This window comes from Thermobia domestica, chromosome 7 (assembly GCF_964235325.1).
Source record: "Thermobia domestica chromosome 7, izTheDome1.hap1.1, whole genome shotgun sequence".
NCBI classification, from domain to species: Eukaryota; Metazoa; Arthropoda; class Insecta; order Zygentoma; family Lepismatidae; genus Thermobia; species Thermobia domestica.
This window is the reverse complement of record NC_137460.1, coordinates 79,454,177-79,474,927: the sequence shown is the minus strand read 5'-3', so window position 1 is coordinate 79,474,927 and position 20,751 is coordinate 79,454,177. Positions and strand designations below refer to the sequence as shown.

The 20,751-nt window shown below is 40.0% G+C and overlaps 1 protein-coding gene across 4 annotated transcripts in view; it reads left to right on the top strand.

The window, feature by feature from the left end:
• The window catches only part of LOC145690219 (WD repeat-containing protein 47), a 584,313-nt gene that overhangs the window by 192,730 nt on the left and 370,832 nt on the right, over positions 1-20,751 (top strand). For all 4 annotated transcript variants that reach the window (XM_081764893.1, XM_081764894.1, XM_081764895.1 and 1 more), the window contains 2 exons: positions 428-628; positions 12,941-13,022. In XM_081764893.1, the coding sequence (XP_081621019.1) occupies positions 428-628; positions 12,941-13,022 (283 nt within the window). The remainder of the gene's footprint in view (positions 1-427; positions 629-12,940; positions 13,023-20,751) is intronic.

Genomic DNA, 20,751 nt, shown 5'->3' with positions numbered 1-20,751 from the left:
ACCCTTCTCCTGGCAGAACCTGAAATAACCCTACTGGTTTGAAGCTCTAGCGACTTGATCTCTTCTGGCAATAAGATAACGTAATGTGTCTAATTTGTGTAGTGAAAGTAAGATTACATATCACTTCCACAATCGTACTGCTGCTGTAATCTGCAGTTGGAATAAAACCTTTGTTTCCTCGCCCAACTAAGAAAGTAAAATTATATAAACTTATATGTAAATGCATTTTTCAAGCCTGACAGCTTGGTTTAAATTCCACTGTAGATATATTTGACGATAATTAATTTACTTTGGACTTTCCGACATGTCTTTTAGTTCTCAAGTTTAAGTGGTTATGAAGTTTCTTAGTTGTATTATTATTATTATTAGCTTTAAATATACTTACAGATGGAAATAAAATTAATTGAGCATTGTCTTCTGTTTCCAGCAAACAATCCTTACCAAATCAGGTAAATTCTATTGGGAGTAAAGTGCCGATTCCTGGAGGCAATCCCAGCTCCATAGTCGTTAGGGCTGGTAGCACTGGAGTTCCACTTCCTGGACCAGGCGGTGGCAGCCTTAGGGCTCCACCAGCAAGCATGGGAGGTGCAGTGCCGGCGACAGGTGTCAACGGTATAAGTGACGGAAGGTAAGGAGTGTCAGTGATTTGCCTATATCTAGCAGTGAATTACTAGTACATAAATTATATACACTATTTACCAAAAAGTTACCGGTCACCCCACAACTTTCGAAATGAAGCAAATCATGGCGTACCTAATATCGGGTAGGGTCTCCTTTGGCCTGGATCACAGCATGTGTCCTCCGAGGAAGGCTTTCCACCAGTTGCTGATAGATATCAGGTGGGATGGCAACCCACTCCTCCTGCAAGGCGGTTCCAAGTGCGGCAGGTGAATTTTGACGAGTTGGTCTGGACCTTAAACGCCTCTCCAATTCATCCCACAGATGTTCCACGGGGTTCAAATCAGGCGATTGAACAAGCCACTGGAGTCGTTGCACATTGTCCTAGTCACACGATGACATAACATTGGGAGCTTTGTGGCAAGGGGCATCATCATCCCTTATAGTAACATGGATCCATACTAAAGAATTTTCACAATGTGGGAAGCACTGAATTGTCCAAAATGTCCAGATAATTTGCACATGTCATATTACCAACAACAAGCGGACCTAGGCCAAACCAACAAAATGCACCCCATACCATTACACCACCACCACCAAATTTCACTGTTGACAATGCGTTCTCCGGCATAATGCTGTCTGGTAAGAAACGTTTCCCAGGTTATCGCCATACCCATGCCCGTTCATCCTGACATGAAACACGTGTAGCGTGGTTCATCACTCCATAACACATGTTTCTATTGGTCTAGGGTCAAATTTCGATGAGCCTTACACCATGCCAATCTCCTGGCTTTGTTTGTTGGAGTGATGTGTGGTTTTGGGGCAGCTACTCTACCATGGAAACCAAGTGCACGCAGTTCTGTCCTGACAGTATTCAGTGAAACTGATGTGCCCGATGTAGTGTGGAACTCGTGCTGGAGAGCAGATGCAGTTTGACGGTTATTGCTGGATACCACTCGTTTCAGCACTTCTCGGTCCCTGTCCATCAATTTCTTGGGTCGTCCGGGCCGTTTAGGGACACTGGTAACACCGTGACGTTTTCATGTCAGGATTACATCACTCACCATTGATTTTGGGTGGCGTAATTGAGCACTAATGGCACGATTCGACAAACCCGCACAATATGAAAGCCGATGATGATTCCCCTATAGAACTCACTAAGTTCTTGTCTGTGCGCCATTCTCACAAGGCAGGGTACCCCGGTGTAACACACCGATTTTGATAAGATTGCACAGACAAGAATTGCACAAACAAGAACATTGAAAGAGAAGCGACACGTATCGGCCAAGAAGCGCATTGAAGGGTTCAAATAGGGGCATAAATATGAGGTCAAAATGAGATTATGTGGAATATAGCGAGAACGAGAAGATATGTCGGAGAAGGTTAAATATACGAAACACTACCCATAGTCGACGCAAGGCAATGCGGTAGAACAGATCCATGCGAAAAAAGGAGAACATCCGGAAATGGGCCAATCACGTGTACACTCATGTCCAAAATTATTGTCGCATGTCTATAAATATGTTGTCGTAGGAATATAATTTGATAACGAATTCGCACGGTATTTCTTATAATGTTAGTATGTGTATAATCGGCAAAGACATATATGTGGCAAATTTCATGTCAAAAGAACAATAAATAAGAACAATATAACGAAAATAAAACTTTCTTGCCCATTTAACAACATTTTGTTTTACTCATTTTAATTTTCGTATTTATAATTCTTTTTCTATGAAATTTACCACAAATATACATTTCCCGATTATACACGTAGTATCAGTATTAAAAGTCCCCTGCAAAATCATGATCAAATTATATTCTTACAAGAAGACAGTTATAGATATGCGACAATCATTTTGGACATGACTGTACAACATTGTCACAGTGTGTTACGGAAATGAGTGAAGATGTTGGAAATGAGCAGGAAGAAACGAAAACAGAAAATGCGTGTTTTTGCTTTGTGTACATATGTCGCCCGTATGTGAAAGAGACGCAGATTCATCTTAATGCAAAGGGCCGCGGTGGCTCAGTGGTAGAGCGTTCACCTCTGGTGCTAGGGGTCCTGGGTTCGATCCCAGCCCCCGCCATGTTAACTTTGTGGTGGACAAACACCGTGTGCGTGGGTTTTCTCGGGGTTCTCCCGTTTCCTCCCACTTTCTTCATTCCACCACTTCATTCATTATTCATCATCACCGTCTCCTTTAGCCTAACCGGCATAACCGTGGGACGTAAAACTCAAAGATTTCATTTCATTTCATCTCAATGCACGAAGATGGGAGAACACGCAGGAAGGATGCAAACTCCGTTCATATAGACAGCCAGCGAGACAGTACTGCACAGTGGGATGCATATATCGCGTAATGGAAACAAAAATGCATAGGATTTAGAATGTAGTAGCAGGTAGTCCACATACACTACCTGCTAGCAGGTAGCAACAGTAGTATCAGTACCACGCATGAGTATCAACATTGCATCACTATGAAAATACGCGTACAACAACAGTAATAGTAACTTTTTTGTCTTTGTGTTACTACTGCCTACATACATTTTCGTTTTCTACATCCATCTCATCATTGTTTCCATTACGCAATACAAGCAACCCACTGCGCAGTACTATCTCGCTGGCTCTCTATACGAACGGGGTTTGCATCATTCCTGCGTGTTCTCCTATCTTCGCGCATTGAGATGAATCTGCGTCTCTTTCTCATAGGGGCGACATATGCACCCAAAACAAAAATACGTATTTTCTGTTTTCGCTTCTTCTTTCTTCCTGCTCATTGCCAACCTCTTCACTCATTTCCGTAATACATTGTGACAATGTTGTACACGTCATTGGTCCATTTCCGGATGTTCTCCTTTTTTTGCATGGATCTGTTCTACCTCATTGCCTTGCGTCGACTATGGGTAGGGTTTCGTACATTTAACCTTTTCCGATATATCTTCTCGTTCTCGCTATATTCCACATAATCTCATTTTGACCCCATATTTATGCCCCTATTTGACCCTTTCAATGCGCTTGTTGGCCGATAAAAAAAAAAAAAAAACAATACGTGTCGCTTCTTTTTCGATGTTCTCTATGTCTGTGCAATCTTATCAAAATCGGTGTGTTACACCGGGATACCCTGCCTTGACAGTCGAACTGACTCCTCGCTTGACGTACGATCACTGATAATGCCTTCTGCACCGAAACAAATGACTGGCATCATGCAGATTGCTTTGGATTCCTTTCGGCGATGTCCTAGCAGACTGATCGGTCACTTTTTGATAGATAGTGTACATTTTAAAAATTAATGACTGTTAATCTACTAGCAGGAATGTTCGTTCTTTACATGGAAAGAGAGAGAAAATTACTATAAAATATTGAAAGAAATATTGGCCTCTGGTCCATGAAGCTCGTTCACGGAGTTTCCAAATCACCGGAATTTGGAATAGAAACAATCTCCTCCTTCCCAACTTCGAAGTGAATTTTCGCATTGTCTCTCCGAAATGAAATTAGCAACTAACTAAATTGGTTTCTCGCACCTTAAAAGTTTAATTTAACGTATTCAATTGGAACTTCTCCCCATCTTCCGAAACAGGTTTTTGCACTGTCTCTCTAAATTCTATTTTCTGAAGTCGCGATATATCTAAATCGGTTTCTCGCTCCAGAAAACAAGATTTATCGTACTTCATGGAAATAGACAAAATCGCCACACATCTCTTAAATAAATTTTCCCAAGATCGCTTTATTTATTTACTGTGCCCAATATCCTGTACTAGCAGCGTTCACCCCGCTTCGCTGCGGTCACCCCGGAACGCAATAAACCTTGTTAATTAGATAATTTTTACTTTTTCGCTTTCAAGTGATATGATAAAAACCATAGTAGATTCCAGTAAATGTTAACATTATATCGCCTGTCATTTATGTTAACCCGCCGAGTCACATGGTCATGCGGGTTGCATATAAATACGTTTATTTTTACCTATGATGAACTAATAACAAAGGATTTGTACGTATGGACACTTGAATGGTCAATTATCTCAAGACACTGGTAATTAAAAATTAAAGTGATATGATAAAAACCATCTAGGGTCCAAATCCTAATAACCCCCCAAAAATGAAAGAAATTGGTTCAGCCGTATTAGCGTGATGAGTTCACAAAGGATTTGTGCGTTCTCTTTTATATATATAGATTTGTCATCAACTAACCAGTCACCCGCTGCCATAGTCACCATATTGAATTCATACAAGCGAATTACAGATTAATATTCTCTGAAAGAATAAATCTGGAAATCAAACTGCCCACTTCTGCACTTGGCTTTTAATAGTCAGGTCCAGTCGCTTAAGAAAAAAATAGCACCCCCACTCTCAGTCTCAGCGTCATTCATAGTAAACCCCTGTCAGTTAATTATAGATATGTGTTCTCTGAACCAGATACCCAGTGTTGTGCCGTTATTTCTGACTGTTCAAAAGTTGTGTAAGGGTCAAAGGCGGTGTTAGCCCTCGTCGTTATTATGTACGGTAGTACATCATTATTGTTATTCTAGGGATACTGACTGACGAGTTCTGGGCAAGCTAAATCTTGGCATTTCGTGGAAATCGTTATTCAAAAGCAGATATTTTGCTTACGTTCTTCTGTGATCAGCATCCTTTGTTTCTCACCACGTTCTCTGTGCAACCAATATTGAATTAGTGAAAGTTAATGAAAGATAACATGTTTTGTGAAACAAAAAGACTCTCAAATATCAATTTTCGGTCGATGCGATTCAAAAGTTAAATCTGATGATTGAAAAGCATCTGTCCCCTTTCCTACCGTCTGGCTCATCCATACGGAATTCGTGCTAGTGAGTGACCGATTCGTAGCATCTGAAATAAAATGTTTCAGATGCCAACTTTTATGGTCTTACTACCAGAAATGCCCGTTCGTAGCATACGCTAAAAATATGCAACCTGCAGTACAGCAGAACATTTTGGGTTGACTAACTTAAGGGCTTCTGAAATCCATACATTTGTGACCCTTCAGAACATGTGACGCCCCCCCCCCCCCAATAATCTCTCGAGTTGAAAATTGAATAAAGCGGTTTCGTACGTGATTAGTTCTCGTAAAGGCCTTTTTGTATACACAATTTGTTAACTCTGGATGACTTCTTCCTATGTGAAAATTTGATGACAGACACACACAAACATCGACACACATTCTTTTATTTATTAGTATTAGTAAGGACGACGGGGGTCAAAGGAAGTGCCATTTTGCGTGCGCATGTCATATTCAATTAACCCCGTCCACTACGATTTATTTTCTGAATTCTGATATGAAGTATAAATTATAAAAGTGTATTATATGTAGGTGATTTATCATTATGTAACTTTCAAAACATCAATATATTAACCCTACGTGATGCTACAATAGTTTAAATTTTATGACGAGTGTAGCTCGTCATTGTGCGATTTGGCACCGGGATGCCATGACAAGCTAGACTCGTCATTTCAATGCAAGAGGTTAATGGAAGGGAATGATGACTTCATAATCTCTGAGAAAACACGCCCCCAAATGATCAATTTCTTAGAATTGCATCCATCGGTTTCAAAGTTTGGTCCAACGGGTAAAAACCCTTTTGTGATCCGCTTAAGGAGTGTTTAAAATGATAAATTAGAGAGCACCTTAAATATACGAATAATAATTACGAAATTTCACCTTATCCGGTGAAAGGTACTCGAATATCAATCGGTGGTAATTTGGTTGTATACAGGTTATTTTATCTAACGTTATGACCTCAAATATTTTGGAAACGAAACAAAATATAGAGAATTTACTTGCAAAGGAACTAAATTGTTGGATTGTGCATATCCTCTGATGTGGCTTCTGGCATGCATACGTTCCTCTGCAAATAGATGTGCCTTTATTGGCCTGGTTTCGAAAATTATTTGAGGTTGCAACCTCGTCAGATGAAATACTCTGCATGCTATAGTGATTATAAATTTAGTTCCTTAAGTTCGTGAGGTATTAAAAAGAATATTATTTTGTTTTTATCTTTGCTTGGTTAAGGATATAGAAATAGCTTCTTTAAAAATTAAACAGTATTTTCTTACTATTTTCGCGCTTTTATTACTGTTATTTTCAGATTACCCTATCTGTGTCTTGCATTGATACACAATGTGTAGAATTTAACAATGGTAGATGAGAAAAAGGAAAACTAAACTTCCTGACGTTATAACCTATGAAAGGCTATTACGGACAACTGTTGTTGGTCTACAATTGAATTGGACCCGCACTTCTCTCGTTGAATTTCCAGTATCAGTGCGTTTAGCCTTCTACAGAGGTTGTTGAATCTACATTTGGCCAATTTCGACTTACCTAAAAATTTAGAAGAATCCATGGCGCCAGGTCCGTAAGTGCTCAATGTGTTTCCCTTGGTTCCTAACAATAGCCCGACAGCGCAATTTTCACTGTAATAGGCTTCTCTGAAGAACTGAGAGGGGAATTTTGTCCCATTCCCTTTGCACAGCTTTCCAAAGTCCTTCCACAGTTGCCACACGCCGTTTTCCCAAAGCCCGCTTCAGCAATGCAAATCCACAATAGTCCATAGGACTTGCATCTGGAGATTTAACAGGTACCTCATTGAAAGGTATCATCTGTATACCGCTTGCTTTCTCCATCTTCCTGTAGAATGCGAGGGACGATCGTGAGGTGTGATGAGGCTTTGTCCATGTGAATGCGCACCAGATTGGCGTCATTTCCGTACATTGTTGGAATCTCATGCTCGTAGATCGGCCGCATGATCTGCTTCTGAAAATACTGCGAATTTACTTTGCAGTTCTTCGCCACCCTACGAATCTTCAGTTTACCTCGGTAACAGTAGTCAGCAACGACCATGAACCCTTTTTGAGAAGGATTCTTTACAGACACGGACCTACCTTCTGAAGTTCTTGGCTCCTTTTTCTCGGTACATGATGGCTCTCGGTTTGCCGCAGTCGGAAAGGTAAATCCATACTTCATCGAGCGTTGCGACGTACATCCACCTTTGTTTTGCCAGATGCCGTTCGTACAGCTTCCGGGCGTTACACTTTCGTTCCTTTTGGTGGGCATCCGTGAGAAGATGCCCGCGAGCTTACATTACCTACGTTTTCCAGCTTGAGTTGATGGTGTTAACATCCGGCTCACAGTCCCCAAAGACACGTCAAGACGATTAGCCATACACCAGGGACGGCACTAAGGGTGGGCGGGGGTGGGCGACCGCCCACCCAATGAATGGCCTTGCCCACCCATCCGCCCACCCCAACAGAAGTAGAATAATGAAGGTGACACCCTGTATCAAAAGCAATCGGTATTACTATTGATTGTAATGTAATATGTTCTAGGACTCTGTTTAACTCTGCAATGAACAATGATTTTATTTACAAACATAATTCCAGATACAGCTGAACGCCAATTTGCACTGGAATAAGCAGTCTTCATCATAAAAGTGAACATTTCCTCTCATTTGAGAAAATAGAACCACTTGCACGTCATTATGGATGTGATGTCGATAGTGTAGAGTAGTGATGAACGCAAGAGTTTTGGTCTTGCAGTTTTTGCAAGAGTCTTGCCTGCAAGACCAAGACCAAGACCAAGACCTGGAATCCCGATGCAAGACCAAGGGGTGCAAGACCAAGACCAAAACCAAGACTATACCTGCAATACCAAGACCAAGATCAAAACTCTTGCGCAAGAGTCTTGCACATGTACCGGTACTACTTTATTTTTTTTATAGAATGTAAAAAGAAGGGAGGAAATCATTACATCTTCTACTTGAATTTCTTGGCTTCAGTAAAAACGCCGCTGGAGTGAATGTGTTCTCAGTAGTTTATGCAAGCCATGTGAGTTGATCTCCCCTGTACCATATAACTACAGTATGTCGTTTTCTGCATTGGTTTTTCGCATTTTCTGTAGAAATTGGTCGTTTTCAAGCCACACATGTGTCATATTGAGCCATGTGAGCTTTTTTGGTAGACAACACCGTGTGCATGGGTTTTCTTGGGGTTTTCCGTTTCCTCCTACTTGTTTCATTCCACCATTTTAGTTATTTCTTATCACCAACTATTCTACCATTATTAGCAGGTTACTTGCTGCAACTGAGAAGCTTCGATGTACTGTGGTCCTCAGGTAGTCTCTTCGTCTTGACGTAGCAATTTTCTGTTTTAATACCTTCCTGCAACTACAGTCTCCTCTCTCTCCCTCTCTTTCCTTCCACCATACCCTCTAGCACGTCCCTCATAATATAGTTCCTCCTCATCCAATATTCCAACCAGTTCCTCTTCCTCCTCTAAACAATATCTAAAATTCTTCTTTTCATCCCCTACTGCTAATATTTCTAACACTAACACTTCATTCGCTTTCCGTTCAACCCAGCTAATTCTCTCCTTTTTTCTACACGCCCACGTTTCGAAAACCTGCAATTTTTTAATCGCTTTTGCGTAATGCCACTGCCCCATAGAGCACATATTTGAATCAGTAAAACAAAATCTCGATAAATGGAAGTTTGTTTAATACAAAGAGTAGCTAATCGTGGTTGAACAGAAAAAAATCTAACGCCTTTAGAGTATAAAAATAATTTTGCAATTCATAGTATTTCAATAATCTGTGCCGTCTTGATTTTCTTTCATGCGTCTCAGGGCTAGCCTCTCCAGTTTGGGAACCAGTGTAGTATTAGATCTGTTAAAAAAGAATAAAAAGATTACGAAACGTTGTAATTTATCTTATAAGTAGTGAAGCGTGGGGACCCATTGAAAAAAAATAAAGGTTATCGCCTATGTTGTACACTATCATCATGCTTATATGAAGGTAAACTACGAGGGCCACCGGAAAGTGGTACCCGTTTGTGCAATAAAGACACAGTAGTACATATTAATAAATATACACATTTTTATTGGAAAGTGCATACTTTACACTACTTCTTCACATAATCACCAAGTAAATTGAGGCATTTGTCATACCGTGTGACGAGTTTTTGTATTCCAGCGTCATAATCCTCCGCCGCCAGCGTATTGAGATACGTAGTCACGCCTCGTTTAAGTTCTTCATCGCTGTCAAATCTTTTTCCCGCCAGAAAGTCTTTAATCTTCGTAAAGAGATGAAAATCCGAAGGTGTCAAGTTCGGGCTATACGGTGGATGGTCGAAGGTTTCCCACTTCAATTGCTGCAGAAGTTGTTGTGTTTTCGCAGCTGCATGGGGCCTGGCATTGTCATGAAGGAGAATGACGCCTGTAGACAACAGACCTCGCCGTCGATTTTGTATTGCCGGCCGTAATTTCTTTAATGTTTCACAATACGCATTAGCATTAATTGTGTCTCCACGGGTCATAAAATCAATGAGAAGTACAACTCATCGATCCCACAATATGGTTGCCATGAGTTTCCTGGTGGACGGAACTGTCTTGAATTTTTTGGGTTTTGTTGGTGAATGAGCGTGATGCCACTCCATGGACTGTCGTTTACTCTCAGGTGATGCATAACAAACCCATGTTTCGTTCCCTGTAATGATGCGATTCAGGAAAGAGTCTCCTTCATCGGAATAACTTCCCACAAACGTCAGTGCTGCAGCCATACGCTTGGTTTTGTGCTCATCTGTGAGCATGCGAGGGACCCACCTTGCACAGATTTTTGAATAATGCAGATGGTCTTTGACAATTTCATGAACAATTGTTCGAGACACATTAGGAAAATATTCACAGAGTTCATCAATTGTGACGCGCCGATCGTTCCTCACGCATTCGTCTACTGACCTCAGCAGTTCGTCTGTAATAACAAATAGTCTCCCTGAACGCTCCTCGTCGTTGGTACTCCCCTTCCCAGGCTGAAGTTGCGACACCAGCGCCGAACAGATGACTCGTCCATCACATTGTCTCCATACACCTCCTTTAATTGGCGATGAATTTCACAAGGTCGAACGTTTCGTGCATTAAGAAATTTAATCACGGCCCTCACTTCACAACTGGCGGGGTTCTCAAATCGTTTAATCATTATAAACGAGCACAGACACAACACAGGCACTGCTTGTGTCACGCAACCTCGCACAGAGCAGGCAGACAAGCCACTGACGCAGTCTGACCTTGCCCAGCGGCTCCCCGAGTCGTCAGCGCTTCATGCGGCGCAAACAGGTACCACTTTCCGGATGGCCCTCGTATATTACATTTAGAAACATACATTGTATTTTTGTTACTATTGGCGTATTGTAGAATTTATCCAGAGTAAAATTTACCTATGAAAAGCATAAGATTTCTTAAAAGCAAGACTTGCAAGACTCTTGCAGCAAGACCAAGACCAAGACCAAGACTGGGTGTGCATGTCCAAGACCAAGACCAAGGGTTCCAGCGCAAGACCAAGACTAAGACTGGATGTGCAAGACCAAGACCAAGACCACCCCGGTCTTGGTCTTGGTCTTGCATTTGCTCATCACTAGTGTAGAGGTGGAAATGAAACTTCTTCCGAAAGTTTTGAAACGTTACGAGGAGGAAAAGCAATGCAAAATTACCTCCGTTTCTCAGTTTACTGAAGTGATGGATCGTTTCAATATTGCTTTTCATGAAATTCACAAATTAGCCGTAATTGCTGTCACCATTCCTGTATCTAGTTCACCATGTGAACGTTCTTCCTCGTGTCTTAGACGAGTTAAAACATATATAAGAAATCGAATGGCAAACTGATGCCTAAGCGATCTTTGTTTCCTTTCAGTAGAAAGAAAACTTGTAGTGAATATTGCTGTAGAGAATGTGGTAAAATTATTTGATGTTGGACATAACAATCAACGCAATGTACTCCAATAAAGTGCAGGTATAAAAGTTTATTGTAAGCTTGTTCGCATCATGTGATCAGCCCTTCATAGTTCAAAATACATTGTCGTTTCTGTGGATCATGATGAAGTTTTGTTAATTGCTATTTACTTCTTTATCCAATTTATAATTGTTTTATTTTTTTTCAACTTGAGTTTCAATTTCAATGATTTCTGTGTAAGGTATGATCAAACAATTATGCTGTCGAATTTCCCTATTCTTTTAGTAACGTAGATCTTTGCTGTTGCATATAGAGATCACATCAAACAATCTAATGTACACAAATTAAGGATATACGAGAAAATATATAAATGATTTATATTTTTTGTCTCTTGCTTTTTTGTAATCAGTCAATGCTTCAAAGATAAAAATGTTTGCAATACCCTATTTTATTCTTGTTTTACTTTACTTACTTATTGTGTATTTTATGATATTAACGAAAGGAGAATATTATTTGTTGGTCTGTGTTGTTTGAACCTTCTTTTATTTCTATGCATTCATGTGCATTCTTGGAGGGAGAGAAAGTAAAGCTATTTTAAACTTCATCGACCACACAGTACACACCGTTATTATTGGTTTAAAAATGTGGAAGTAGAGGTATTGTGTCTGTCATGCGGAATTTGGTAGGTCGAGAGTATAGCCACGAACTCCTGCAGCTCATCCTAAGTCCTGCATTTCTTTAGATCCACCAGGCGAACGCCGGAATTGTACCTTCTATAAGGCCAAGACAACTGTTTTCCACATCCTTGTCCCTCCTCTATTTCGGTCTGAGCCTTAGCTAATTAAAGAGTTTAAAGATTGAAAATTATTGTCCAAAAAATGTCTACATTGCCCAGTTCTTATTTTCATTGTCCGCCCACCCAGCAACTAGGTCCGCCTCTTTCCGCCCACTCCATCAAACGTTTCTGGCGCCGTCCCTGCCATACACCTTTGTGTTCGCGGATTTTCTTGCCATTTTGCGAAGTTTCTTCTGCATGGTGGAGGTGGCCTTGGTGCATTCCCGCTTCCTAGGCAACTTCGTTGGTGATCCAAATGGTGGAGCTTCGTTGCCTTGTACTTTTTAATCCACTTAAACTGATGTTGCAACCACTCTTCTTGCACTGTTTTCTAATGACAGAAACAGTAAAGTGGGCCTCATAAAGAGCCGCAACATAGCCTTCCCAAAACCGGCTTAGTTTGGGCGGCATTTTGGCCACAGAGCGGAAACCCATACACTTGGAAACAAATTTAACAAACATAACAATGGTCCTGTGTTATTGTCGCCCGCGCGGGAAAACAATCCGTTCCCAGGAAGCCACTGCACAACACTGCAGAACGCCATGAGCCAGTTCGGGTGAGTCCATTCTGCCCGGGAGGGGGAAGGAACGAAATCGTCCAAACGTAAGCTGAACAACCTATGTACATCAGAAATCTTAATTTATTTTAATTCAAGAACCTTTCTGATTGCTTCACGGTGCTAAGTTAAATAGAAGATTCTATCCGCTGTTTGATAGATAGCAAAATATGAGCTAATAACAGTACATCTTGTTTTAGGAGCCAAGTACCTCCAGGGTTTCATGGAGACACAACGAATGAAATGGTTGGAATGCAAGAGGGAAGGTTCGATGCTGTGAAGGTAAGTGCCAATACTTTTGTTTTCATCTTTTTACGTCATTGTTTTTACCTCATCGTGTAAGAACAAAAGGGATTTTCAAGAAACTAATCGTATATCACTTATGGTCATGTTGGTCATATCCAACTCGTTTATAGGCTATATAGTGTGTTGAACAAGTTCCGGGACTATTGAAATAAAAACACTTAGCAATGAAAAAAAAGTTACCACTTTAGATTTTTACATATAATAGTCCCCGCACCACATACTCACGGGACCGGTAGTAGCAGTAGCGGCGCTAGACCCGTAATAGTACGGGAACAAGAGGGGAGGCAAGAACAGTTTTGAGGTGGCGAGGCAACCACACTTGTTTTGCTTTGAATATTACTATTATCGTTTGTACATATTAACTGGTTGTACATAGAAAAATGAGGGGGCGAGAAAAAATATTGGGATGGCGGTTGCACCTGCTCGTCCCCTGTAGCACCGCCACTGGGTAGTAGGGGCTCTGGAACGCTCTAGGAAAGTTGAGGAGTATATTTCCAAAACATGCTAATCCGTTTGTTAGAATTCATCAGAAATTGCAAAAAAGCTATATCTTTTTACATTGAAACGCTATAGCAAATGATATTTCAAATGGAATTTACCACAGAAAATAGTTTGACAAAATAATAATAATAATAATAATAATAATAATAATAATAATAATAATAATAATAATAATAATAATAATAATAATAATAACCAAGAGGTTTCATAGTATACTATTCCATATTCAATTCAAAATCGGACATTTTTGGATTTAGCATGTTTTGGAAATACACTCCTCAGTTGTCCACTGGAATGCTGTGTAAGTAAACTGAACTCCTCTTCAGACCTGAAGGCGAATTTTGGTAGCTGAAGTTACCACTGTCTATAAATTTATTGCTCAACACTGATGCTTAGAAACCTACCCAGGTCCGAATGGCATCTCACCTGGATGTCACTTACTTCCAGCAACCATCTAATAAATGTTAGATATACTTTGTCTTTCAAAAGAAATTGACAAAATTATCTATAGTCGACAACTTACCACAATTTTCACGAGCACGTTTTCCAGTCTGGTGTTCTGCCATCTCGATAACGTGCTGACACTTACAAATGTTTTGTTGAAATTTTTCAAGTTGCCCACGATTCGTTTAAGGTAAGGTGAGATGCCATTCGGACCTGAGGAGGTTTCTTAGCATCAGTGTTGAGTAATGAATTCATAGCCAATAATGGTAGCTTCAGCTACCAAAATTCTTCTTCAGGTCTGAGGAGGATAAAAAGCAGTTTTTGGTAAGCCAAGCTCTTTAAAAATGAAATCGCATTTAAGGCTGATATTTATCCTTGGAAGAAAGACTTAAACAGACTAGATACAACATACCATGGGCGCCCCCCCCTTCCCCCCGGCTCACGAAAATGTATACGTAATATAACAAACCACGTATATTAAATATTAAATATCAGAAATACCAGCCGTAATATAGCAACCATAGAGATGTCTCCCTAGAAAATTTTCTTCAGGCGCCCCGTACATACGCTAGTTTTTCGTTTCTCCTCCATTGAATTTTTACCGTGAACTGTACTGAGTGATGGAAGTAATCGTGTGAAGTTTCGAAACTTATCATAAAACAACTTTTCTACGGAAACTATTTTGTATTGCCAAGTTTTGGTTTTCGAAAGTTTCTTCATGCTTTGATTCGTGTATTAAAAGATTTTTTTTTCGGCGTAAGAGAATAGTGATTGATTGTTGTTTACCATTATATTAAATTCATGAAGATTGTCAATACCCTTCATATGTTTTACAAGTCGATGTTTATAACGGGCAATGCTAGGAATCACACACCGTCGCTGCGCCTCGAAGAACCGCTATGTGACATTTTTGCCGAAAATGTTATATGTCGTGCAAATAAACCAGAAAGATGTCAGGCAGCGTCCCTTATAATGTCATAAGTTAATATTCAATTGTTTCGCCCCAACAATGAAAAATTATAGATTGAAATTTTAGGCTTCTGTTCTCATCACGTACGCATTGATTAATGTATACAAATCCTCTATGTGCTTATAAAGGCGCAAAAGGTGTTACGTAAACACAAAAATAGTAACATAATACTTTTGAAGCAAGCTACAACAATGTGCAGTGCATAATATATGCAGAACCAATTTTATTACATTTTTCAAGTGTTTCCGTGTATTTGGCAAAATTTTAAGAGTTCGGAATGTTTTTTGCTTCTTCTGAAAAGTTGTGGTTTTAACACATAGCGGTTCTTCGAGGCGCAGCGACGATATACTTGATAAGCGTGACAAAACTAGTTACGCGTAGCCTAGTAACAATATATATAAATCTATGAAGTGCAAACTAGCTTCATCCGAAATTGAAAGAGATATGCATTGAATTGTATGGATATGGGTGGAATTTTATTTGTGAATGCAATCAATATTCTTGCGAAGATAAAAGAGAAAGAAGATATAATACTTTATAATTCTAAATTTAATCATTATTGTTGCGAAAAGAAATCAAAGTAGACGTTCGTATTTTTCCAGTAGAAGACGCTTTCACAAAATTATTTCGTATTGTCATGTCGGTTTAGAAACTCTCGTAAGCGAGATAGCATATTCGCTCGGTTTGTTTTTGGGTAAGCTTGAAAATAAGTGACTGACATCTTTCTCTTACGGCAATATTGGATATGCGATTTCATGTGCAATGTTGCCGGTAGAGTCCTCTGACGATGGAGTTTTGAACTGAATGTATGTCAACAACAGACGATGATGTTGGATCGAGGCGCCTCCAGTGGTAGTTACTGCAACTCATTCCAAACGTTTGCTATAGTGAGGAATTACTTTTGATTTGGGGTGCGGAGCAGAAACAGATTATGCAGCGGGTGGGTCCTGGGAATTCGGACCTTCCCTGAAATTCCGACTTTTGTATAAATTTTGCCTAATTTTAGGGCAATTTTACAAATTTTAATTAATTTAGTAGCTGAAGCTGCGCTCTCTACACAGCGCATCATTCGCATATAAGCATAAATCTCCTTCTCATTCGTCACAACTTATGTACATGTCCCTTTACAGACAAGTGAAAGACGTCTTGATTTAAAAAAAAAAAATCGGCAAGGGGTATCAAACGGGATATTTTTTCGATTATTTTTTTTCTTTATCTCGCACCGTTTGCAAGATTTGAGCCTACTTCCGGTTGGAGTTTCTAATTCATGTATGACCAGTGTTTTCTTTCTTCTTGCATGCAGTATGTAATAAGCAAATACATTACATATACAATTAATTATAATGTCAGTTATATATGGTGTTCATTGGGCAAAACACTCCAAAATAAAGATTTATCTTAGACTCAAGAACTGGTTATCCTTCCTTTTTCACTATTATTTGGCCATGGAACAAACACCTGAGACATATACAACCCCAATATACATCCTTGTGGTGTTGGAATGTATAACGCATAGGATATGGTGCTTAATTTTTTTTTTTAATTTCAACGCTTCCCGTGCACCCTTAAAAAAATGTAACAAAGAAATAATGGCCATGTTTTTTTAAATATTCAATTAGAACTGGACAATCTACGCAAAATTTGCAATCGATCAGTGAAAACGTCATCTTTCTAGAGCCTGTAGTTTCCGAGATCTCATTGTCGAAAGGATTGACCACAAACATATAAACGTAGTTTAAAAGAACTCGGAAGATGGAAGCACAATTCACATGTATTGATTTTAGAGAAGGCTTATTAAAATACAAAGGCTGTGAACAATAATGTTATATCATAAACTTTATGAAAAAGATATAGTTAACTAATTTAGACTATTTAAAGTAAAAATACTCAAAATGTTTGTCTCTGTTAAACGTGAAATCACACATAAACGTAAATGAAAGATTTGAAAGCCAAAGTTAAAGGTTGGAGCTCAGGCGCTTTTAATTTCTATTGTATCATTTTAATAGATAGAATCCTCATATTGAATTTGGGATCCTCCCAAATAAATTTGTGTATGTCCCTGAAGTGGAGGGTCCCGGGATCAATCCCAGGCCTAGTATTGCCAGATCTCCGCGCACCACTCGGAGTGCCAACTTTCGGGGGGGAAAAAAAATTAAAAATGAGTCTGCAGGCCAACGAACTAAGTCTGCGGGCTTAAATATTAAATTATGTATAATGTAGTATCTATGCCATTTCTACTTTATATGTTCTACTTAATTGTTACTTATTTATAAGGATCATATTTCTATTATAACAAAAAAGAAGCCTAGGTTTTCATTGCTTAGCTTGTACTACCTGACTGCAGCAACACTGTTTCCATTTAATTATTGTTTTGTCAGAGGTAAGCGTGAAGCTTGAAATTAATTCCGGTGGAAGTCAATTGTAGGCTATATTAAGTTCTTTGATCTGAAATCTATATCAACACTTGCTATGAAAGAGAATAATACTTGTTAATTAAGAAGGTTTTTTAAGGAAAGCAGGTGCACCAAACCTGTTGACAATAATAATGCCCACGTCGAACAGTGTTTAATATAACGAAAGCTTGATTGTCAGTTGAGTCGAAGAACTTGAGATGGCCGAAATTTGTTTATTTGCCAAAGTTCCAGATACAGCAAGGTAGCCATTTTACACTTGCGTTCAGATGAACTTGAGAATGACTTGTCAAAGATTTTACGCAAAACGGTTCTGTAAAATTGACTTCTTCAGCAGTGAGGAGCTTCTATAATAATAATAATAATAATAATAATAACAATAATATTTGGTCTAGTAATTAATTCGTGCGGGTGGACAAGAGATGGCGCAACGAACGGAGCGTCCCACAGTTCCGTGTATCCACACATGTGTTGCAAACCCCTGTCATCGCGTATCGTTCGTAGTATAGGGCAGTGGATTAAAGCGTCAACAACACCAGTTTGTAGTTAAGTGAACATGGCGCAATTTGTGCCTGATAAAGTGTTTTTGCGGGGTGTCCTGCTGCATTACTTTAACATGCAGAAAAGTGCGACTGAAAGTCATCGTATTTTGGTGGAAGTGTATGGTGACCATGCTCTAGCTGAGCGAACGTGTCAGAAGTGGTTTGCACGGTTTAGAAGTGGTGATTTTGGCTTGGCAGACCAAGAGCGAGCTGGACAGCCAAAAAAATTTCAAGACGAAGAATTGACAGCATTGCTCGAGCAGGATTCGTGTCAAACGCAGGAACAACTTGCAGCAGCATTAGGCGTTGATCAAACAACAGTCTCCAAACGCTTGAAAGCCATGGGAATGATTCAAAAGATGTCACATTGGGTTCCACATGAATTGAAAGACAGAGACGTTGAAAGACGAAAAACCATTTGCGAATTGCTGCTTCAACGACAGAGCAGAAAGGGGTTTCTGCATCGAATTATTACGGGTGATGAGAAGTGGATCCATTACGAGAACCCTAAACGAAAAAAGGCCTGGGTGAAACCAGGTGAACCAGGTCCATCACAACCAAAACGAGATATTCCCTGTGCAAAGGTTATGCTGTGCATATGGTGGGATATGAAAGGTGTGGTGTACTATGAGCTGCTGCAACCGGGTGAAACTATGAATGGAGAACGTTATTGACGACAATTAATGCGTTTGAAGCAAGCTCTGGCCAGAACACGACCAGAATGGGAGAACAGACATGATAAACTTATTGTTCAACATGATAACGCTCGCCCACATGTCGCAAAACCGGTCAAAACCTATTTAGAAAATGTCGGATGGGAAGTTTTACCCCACCCGCCGTATTTACCGGACGTTGCTCCTTCGGACTACTACTTGTTCGATTGCATGAACAACGATTTGATTGGACAGCGGTTTACTTCTTCAGAAGATATCGAAACATGGGTCTCTGACTGGATCGCTTCCAAGGATGAGGACTTCTTTCGCCACGGAATCCGTACATTGCCTGACAGATGGGCGAAAGTGGTGGCTAGCGATGGACAATATTTTTCTTAAGGTATTTATGTATTTTGTGTTTGTACTACAGCTTCAATGTGTGCGTACCAACCGCACGAATTAATTCCTAGACCAAATAATAATAATAATAATAATAATAATAATAATAATAGTTTTGAGTTGGGTTTTAGCGTTCCTTTCAGGAGCTAAGCTATGTGAGACGTTGATTTACAGCTTAACGTGGCATCCGAACCACAAATTCCGCCGGGAATCGAACCTGGATCTCGCGCCGAAGATACGTACGCAAACCATGTACCCATGAGAGAGTTCAAGAATAATAAGTAGGCGTATATAATCACTTAGGTGTTGTGTTATCATTTAGTTCGGTACACTGTACGTTTATTATCTATATGTCGGCAATTAAACAAATGTTGTTGATTTCAGGTCTTGTCATGATGCCATCAGTTCAGTCTGTCAGCCTTGTCCAGGCAGTGTAAGCTTGTTGTGGTCAGCGTTTTGTTCCTTTTTTCGTTAGGATTTTAGTCTCGTTTCAGTGTATTCTTACTATCATTTTCCCATGGTTTTTAGGCCAAGATGACGAAATTGCCTTTGACTTAGTGTTGCCTTCGAGGCTTTTTTGTCTCGTCTTGTAAATTTTTTATAGAAGTCTCGTTTCTTCTCGATTAATGGTGCACTCCTAATGTTGGACATTTTCTCAAGTGTGTGCGTTCGTAAGGCAGCCTAACAAATGGTACTGAAATATATTGATGTACTCGTGAAGCAAAACAGTTCTATGATTAGTGTAAAGACCGGTTTTCTTGAATCGTTGCGGTTACTACAGTTGTAACCAGAGTACGAAGTCCTGGGGGAGGAGGAAGTGGAATTCTTTCCACTTAATATTTTGGAAGAAAATTCCCCCTTACTAAAAAAATTACTGGAGTGAATAAAATTATACTATTGCAAAAGATCAAAAGCTTGCAAATTAATTACAGTAATTCATGTACGAGGTGGTGTTAAAAAGTTTCGAGACTGGTTATGTAACGCGCCAACAGATGGCAGCACAAGGAACACCAACTTTCATAACTTAGTATGCCAAGAGACATCGTCTTGTATACATCGGGAGTTGTGCAGCTAGTGCTAATCTGACCACGTGTGTTACCACGTCTGTGATTTCATCATGAACAGCAAATTAGAACAAGAGAACGTGACATTCTGTGCGAAGGTTGGCACATTCACCACAGAGACGCTTGACATGATTTGACAAGTGTACAGTGATGCTGCAATAAGTTGTTCGAGGTGTTTTGAGTGGTACGCGCACTTGAAGAGCAGAAAAACATCCTGATAGACGACGAGAGATCAGGACGACCTTCAACGAGCACAACATTCGAAAATGTCGAAACCATTTGACAACTTGTGCATGAGAGAGTCGTTCGAGGCCAGTCCACAAAATTGCTGCCATTGTCGGTGTATGATACGGAATTGTGCGAGCAATCCTTACTTAAGATTTGAACATTTACTGTGTTGCTGCCAAGTTCGTCCCCAAGCAGCTTGCCCAGGAACAGAAGGAACACCGTGTTTAAGTCGTCATCATACCGTAGATAAACCGTCCTTCATGTCGAGGATCATTATTGCTGACAAAACTTGAGTGTACGGGTACAACCCTGAGACAAACAACAGTCTTCACAGTGGAAGAGACCGTGCATACTCATCGTCTTTTTCGACATTTACGGCATTGTGAATTATGAATTCGTCCACAGGGGCCAGACCTTCAATAGCGAGTTCTACTGCCAGGTTTTTATGCATTTAAGGGAGGACACTCGGTGAAAGCGACCGGATCTGTGGCGT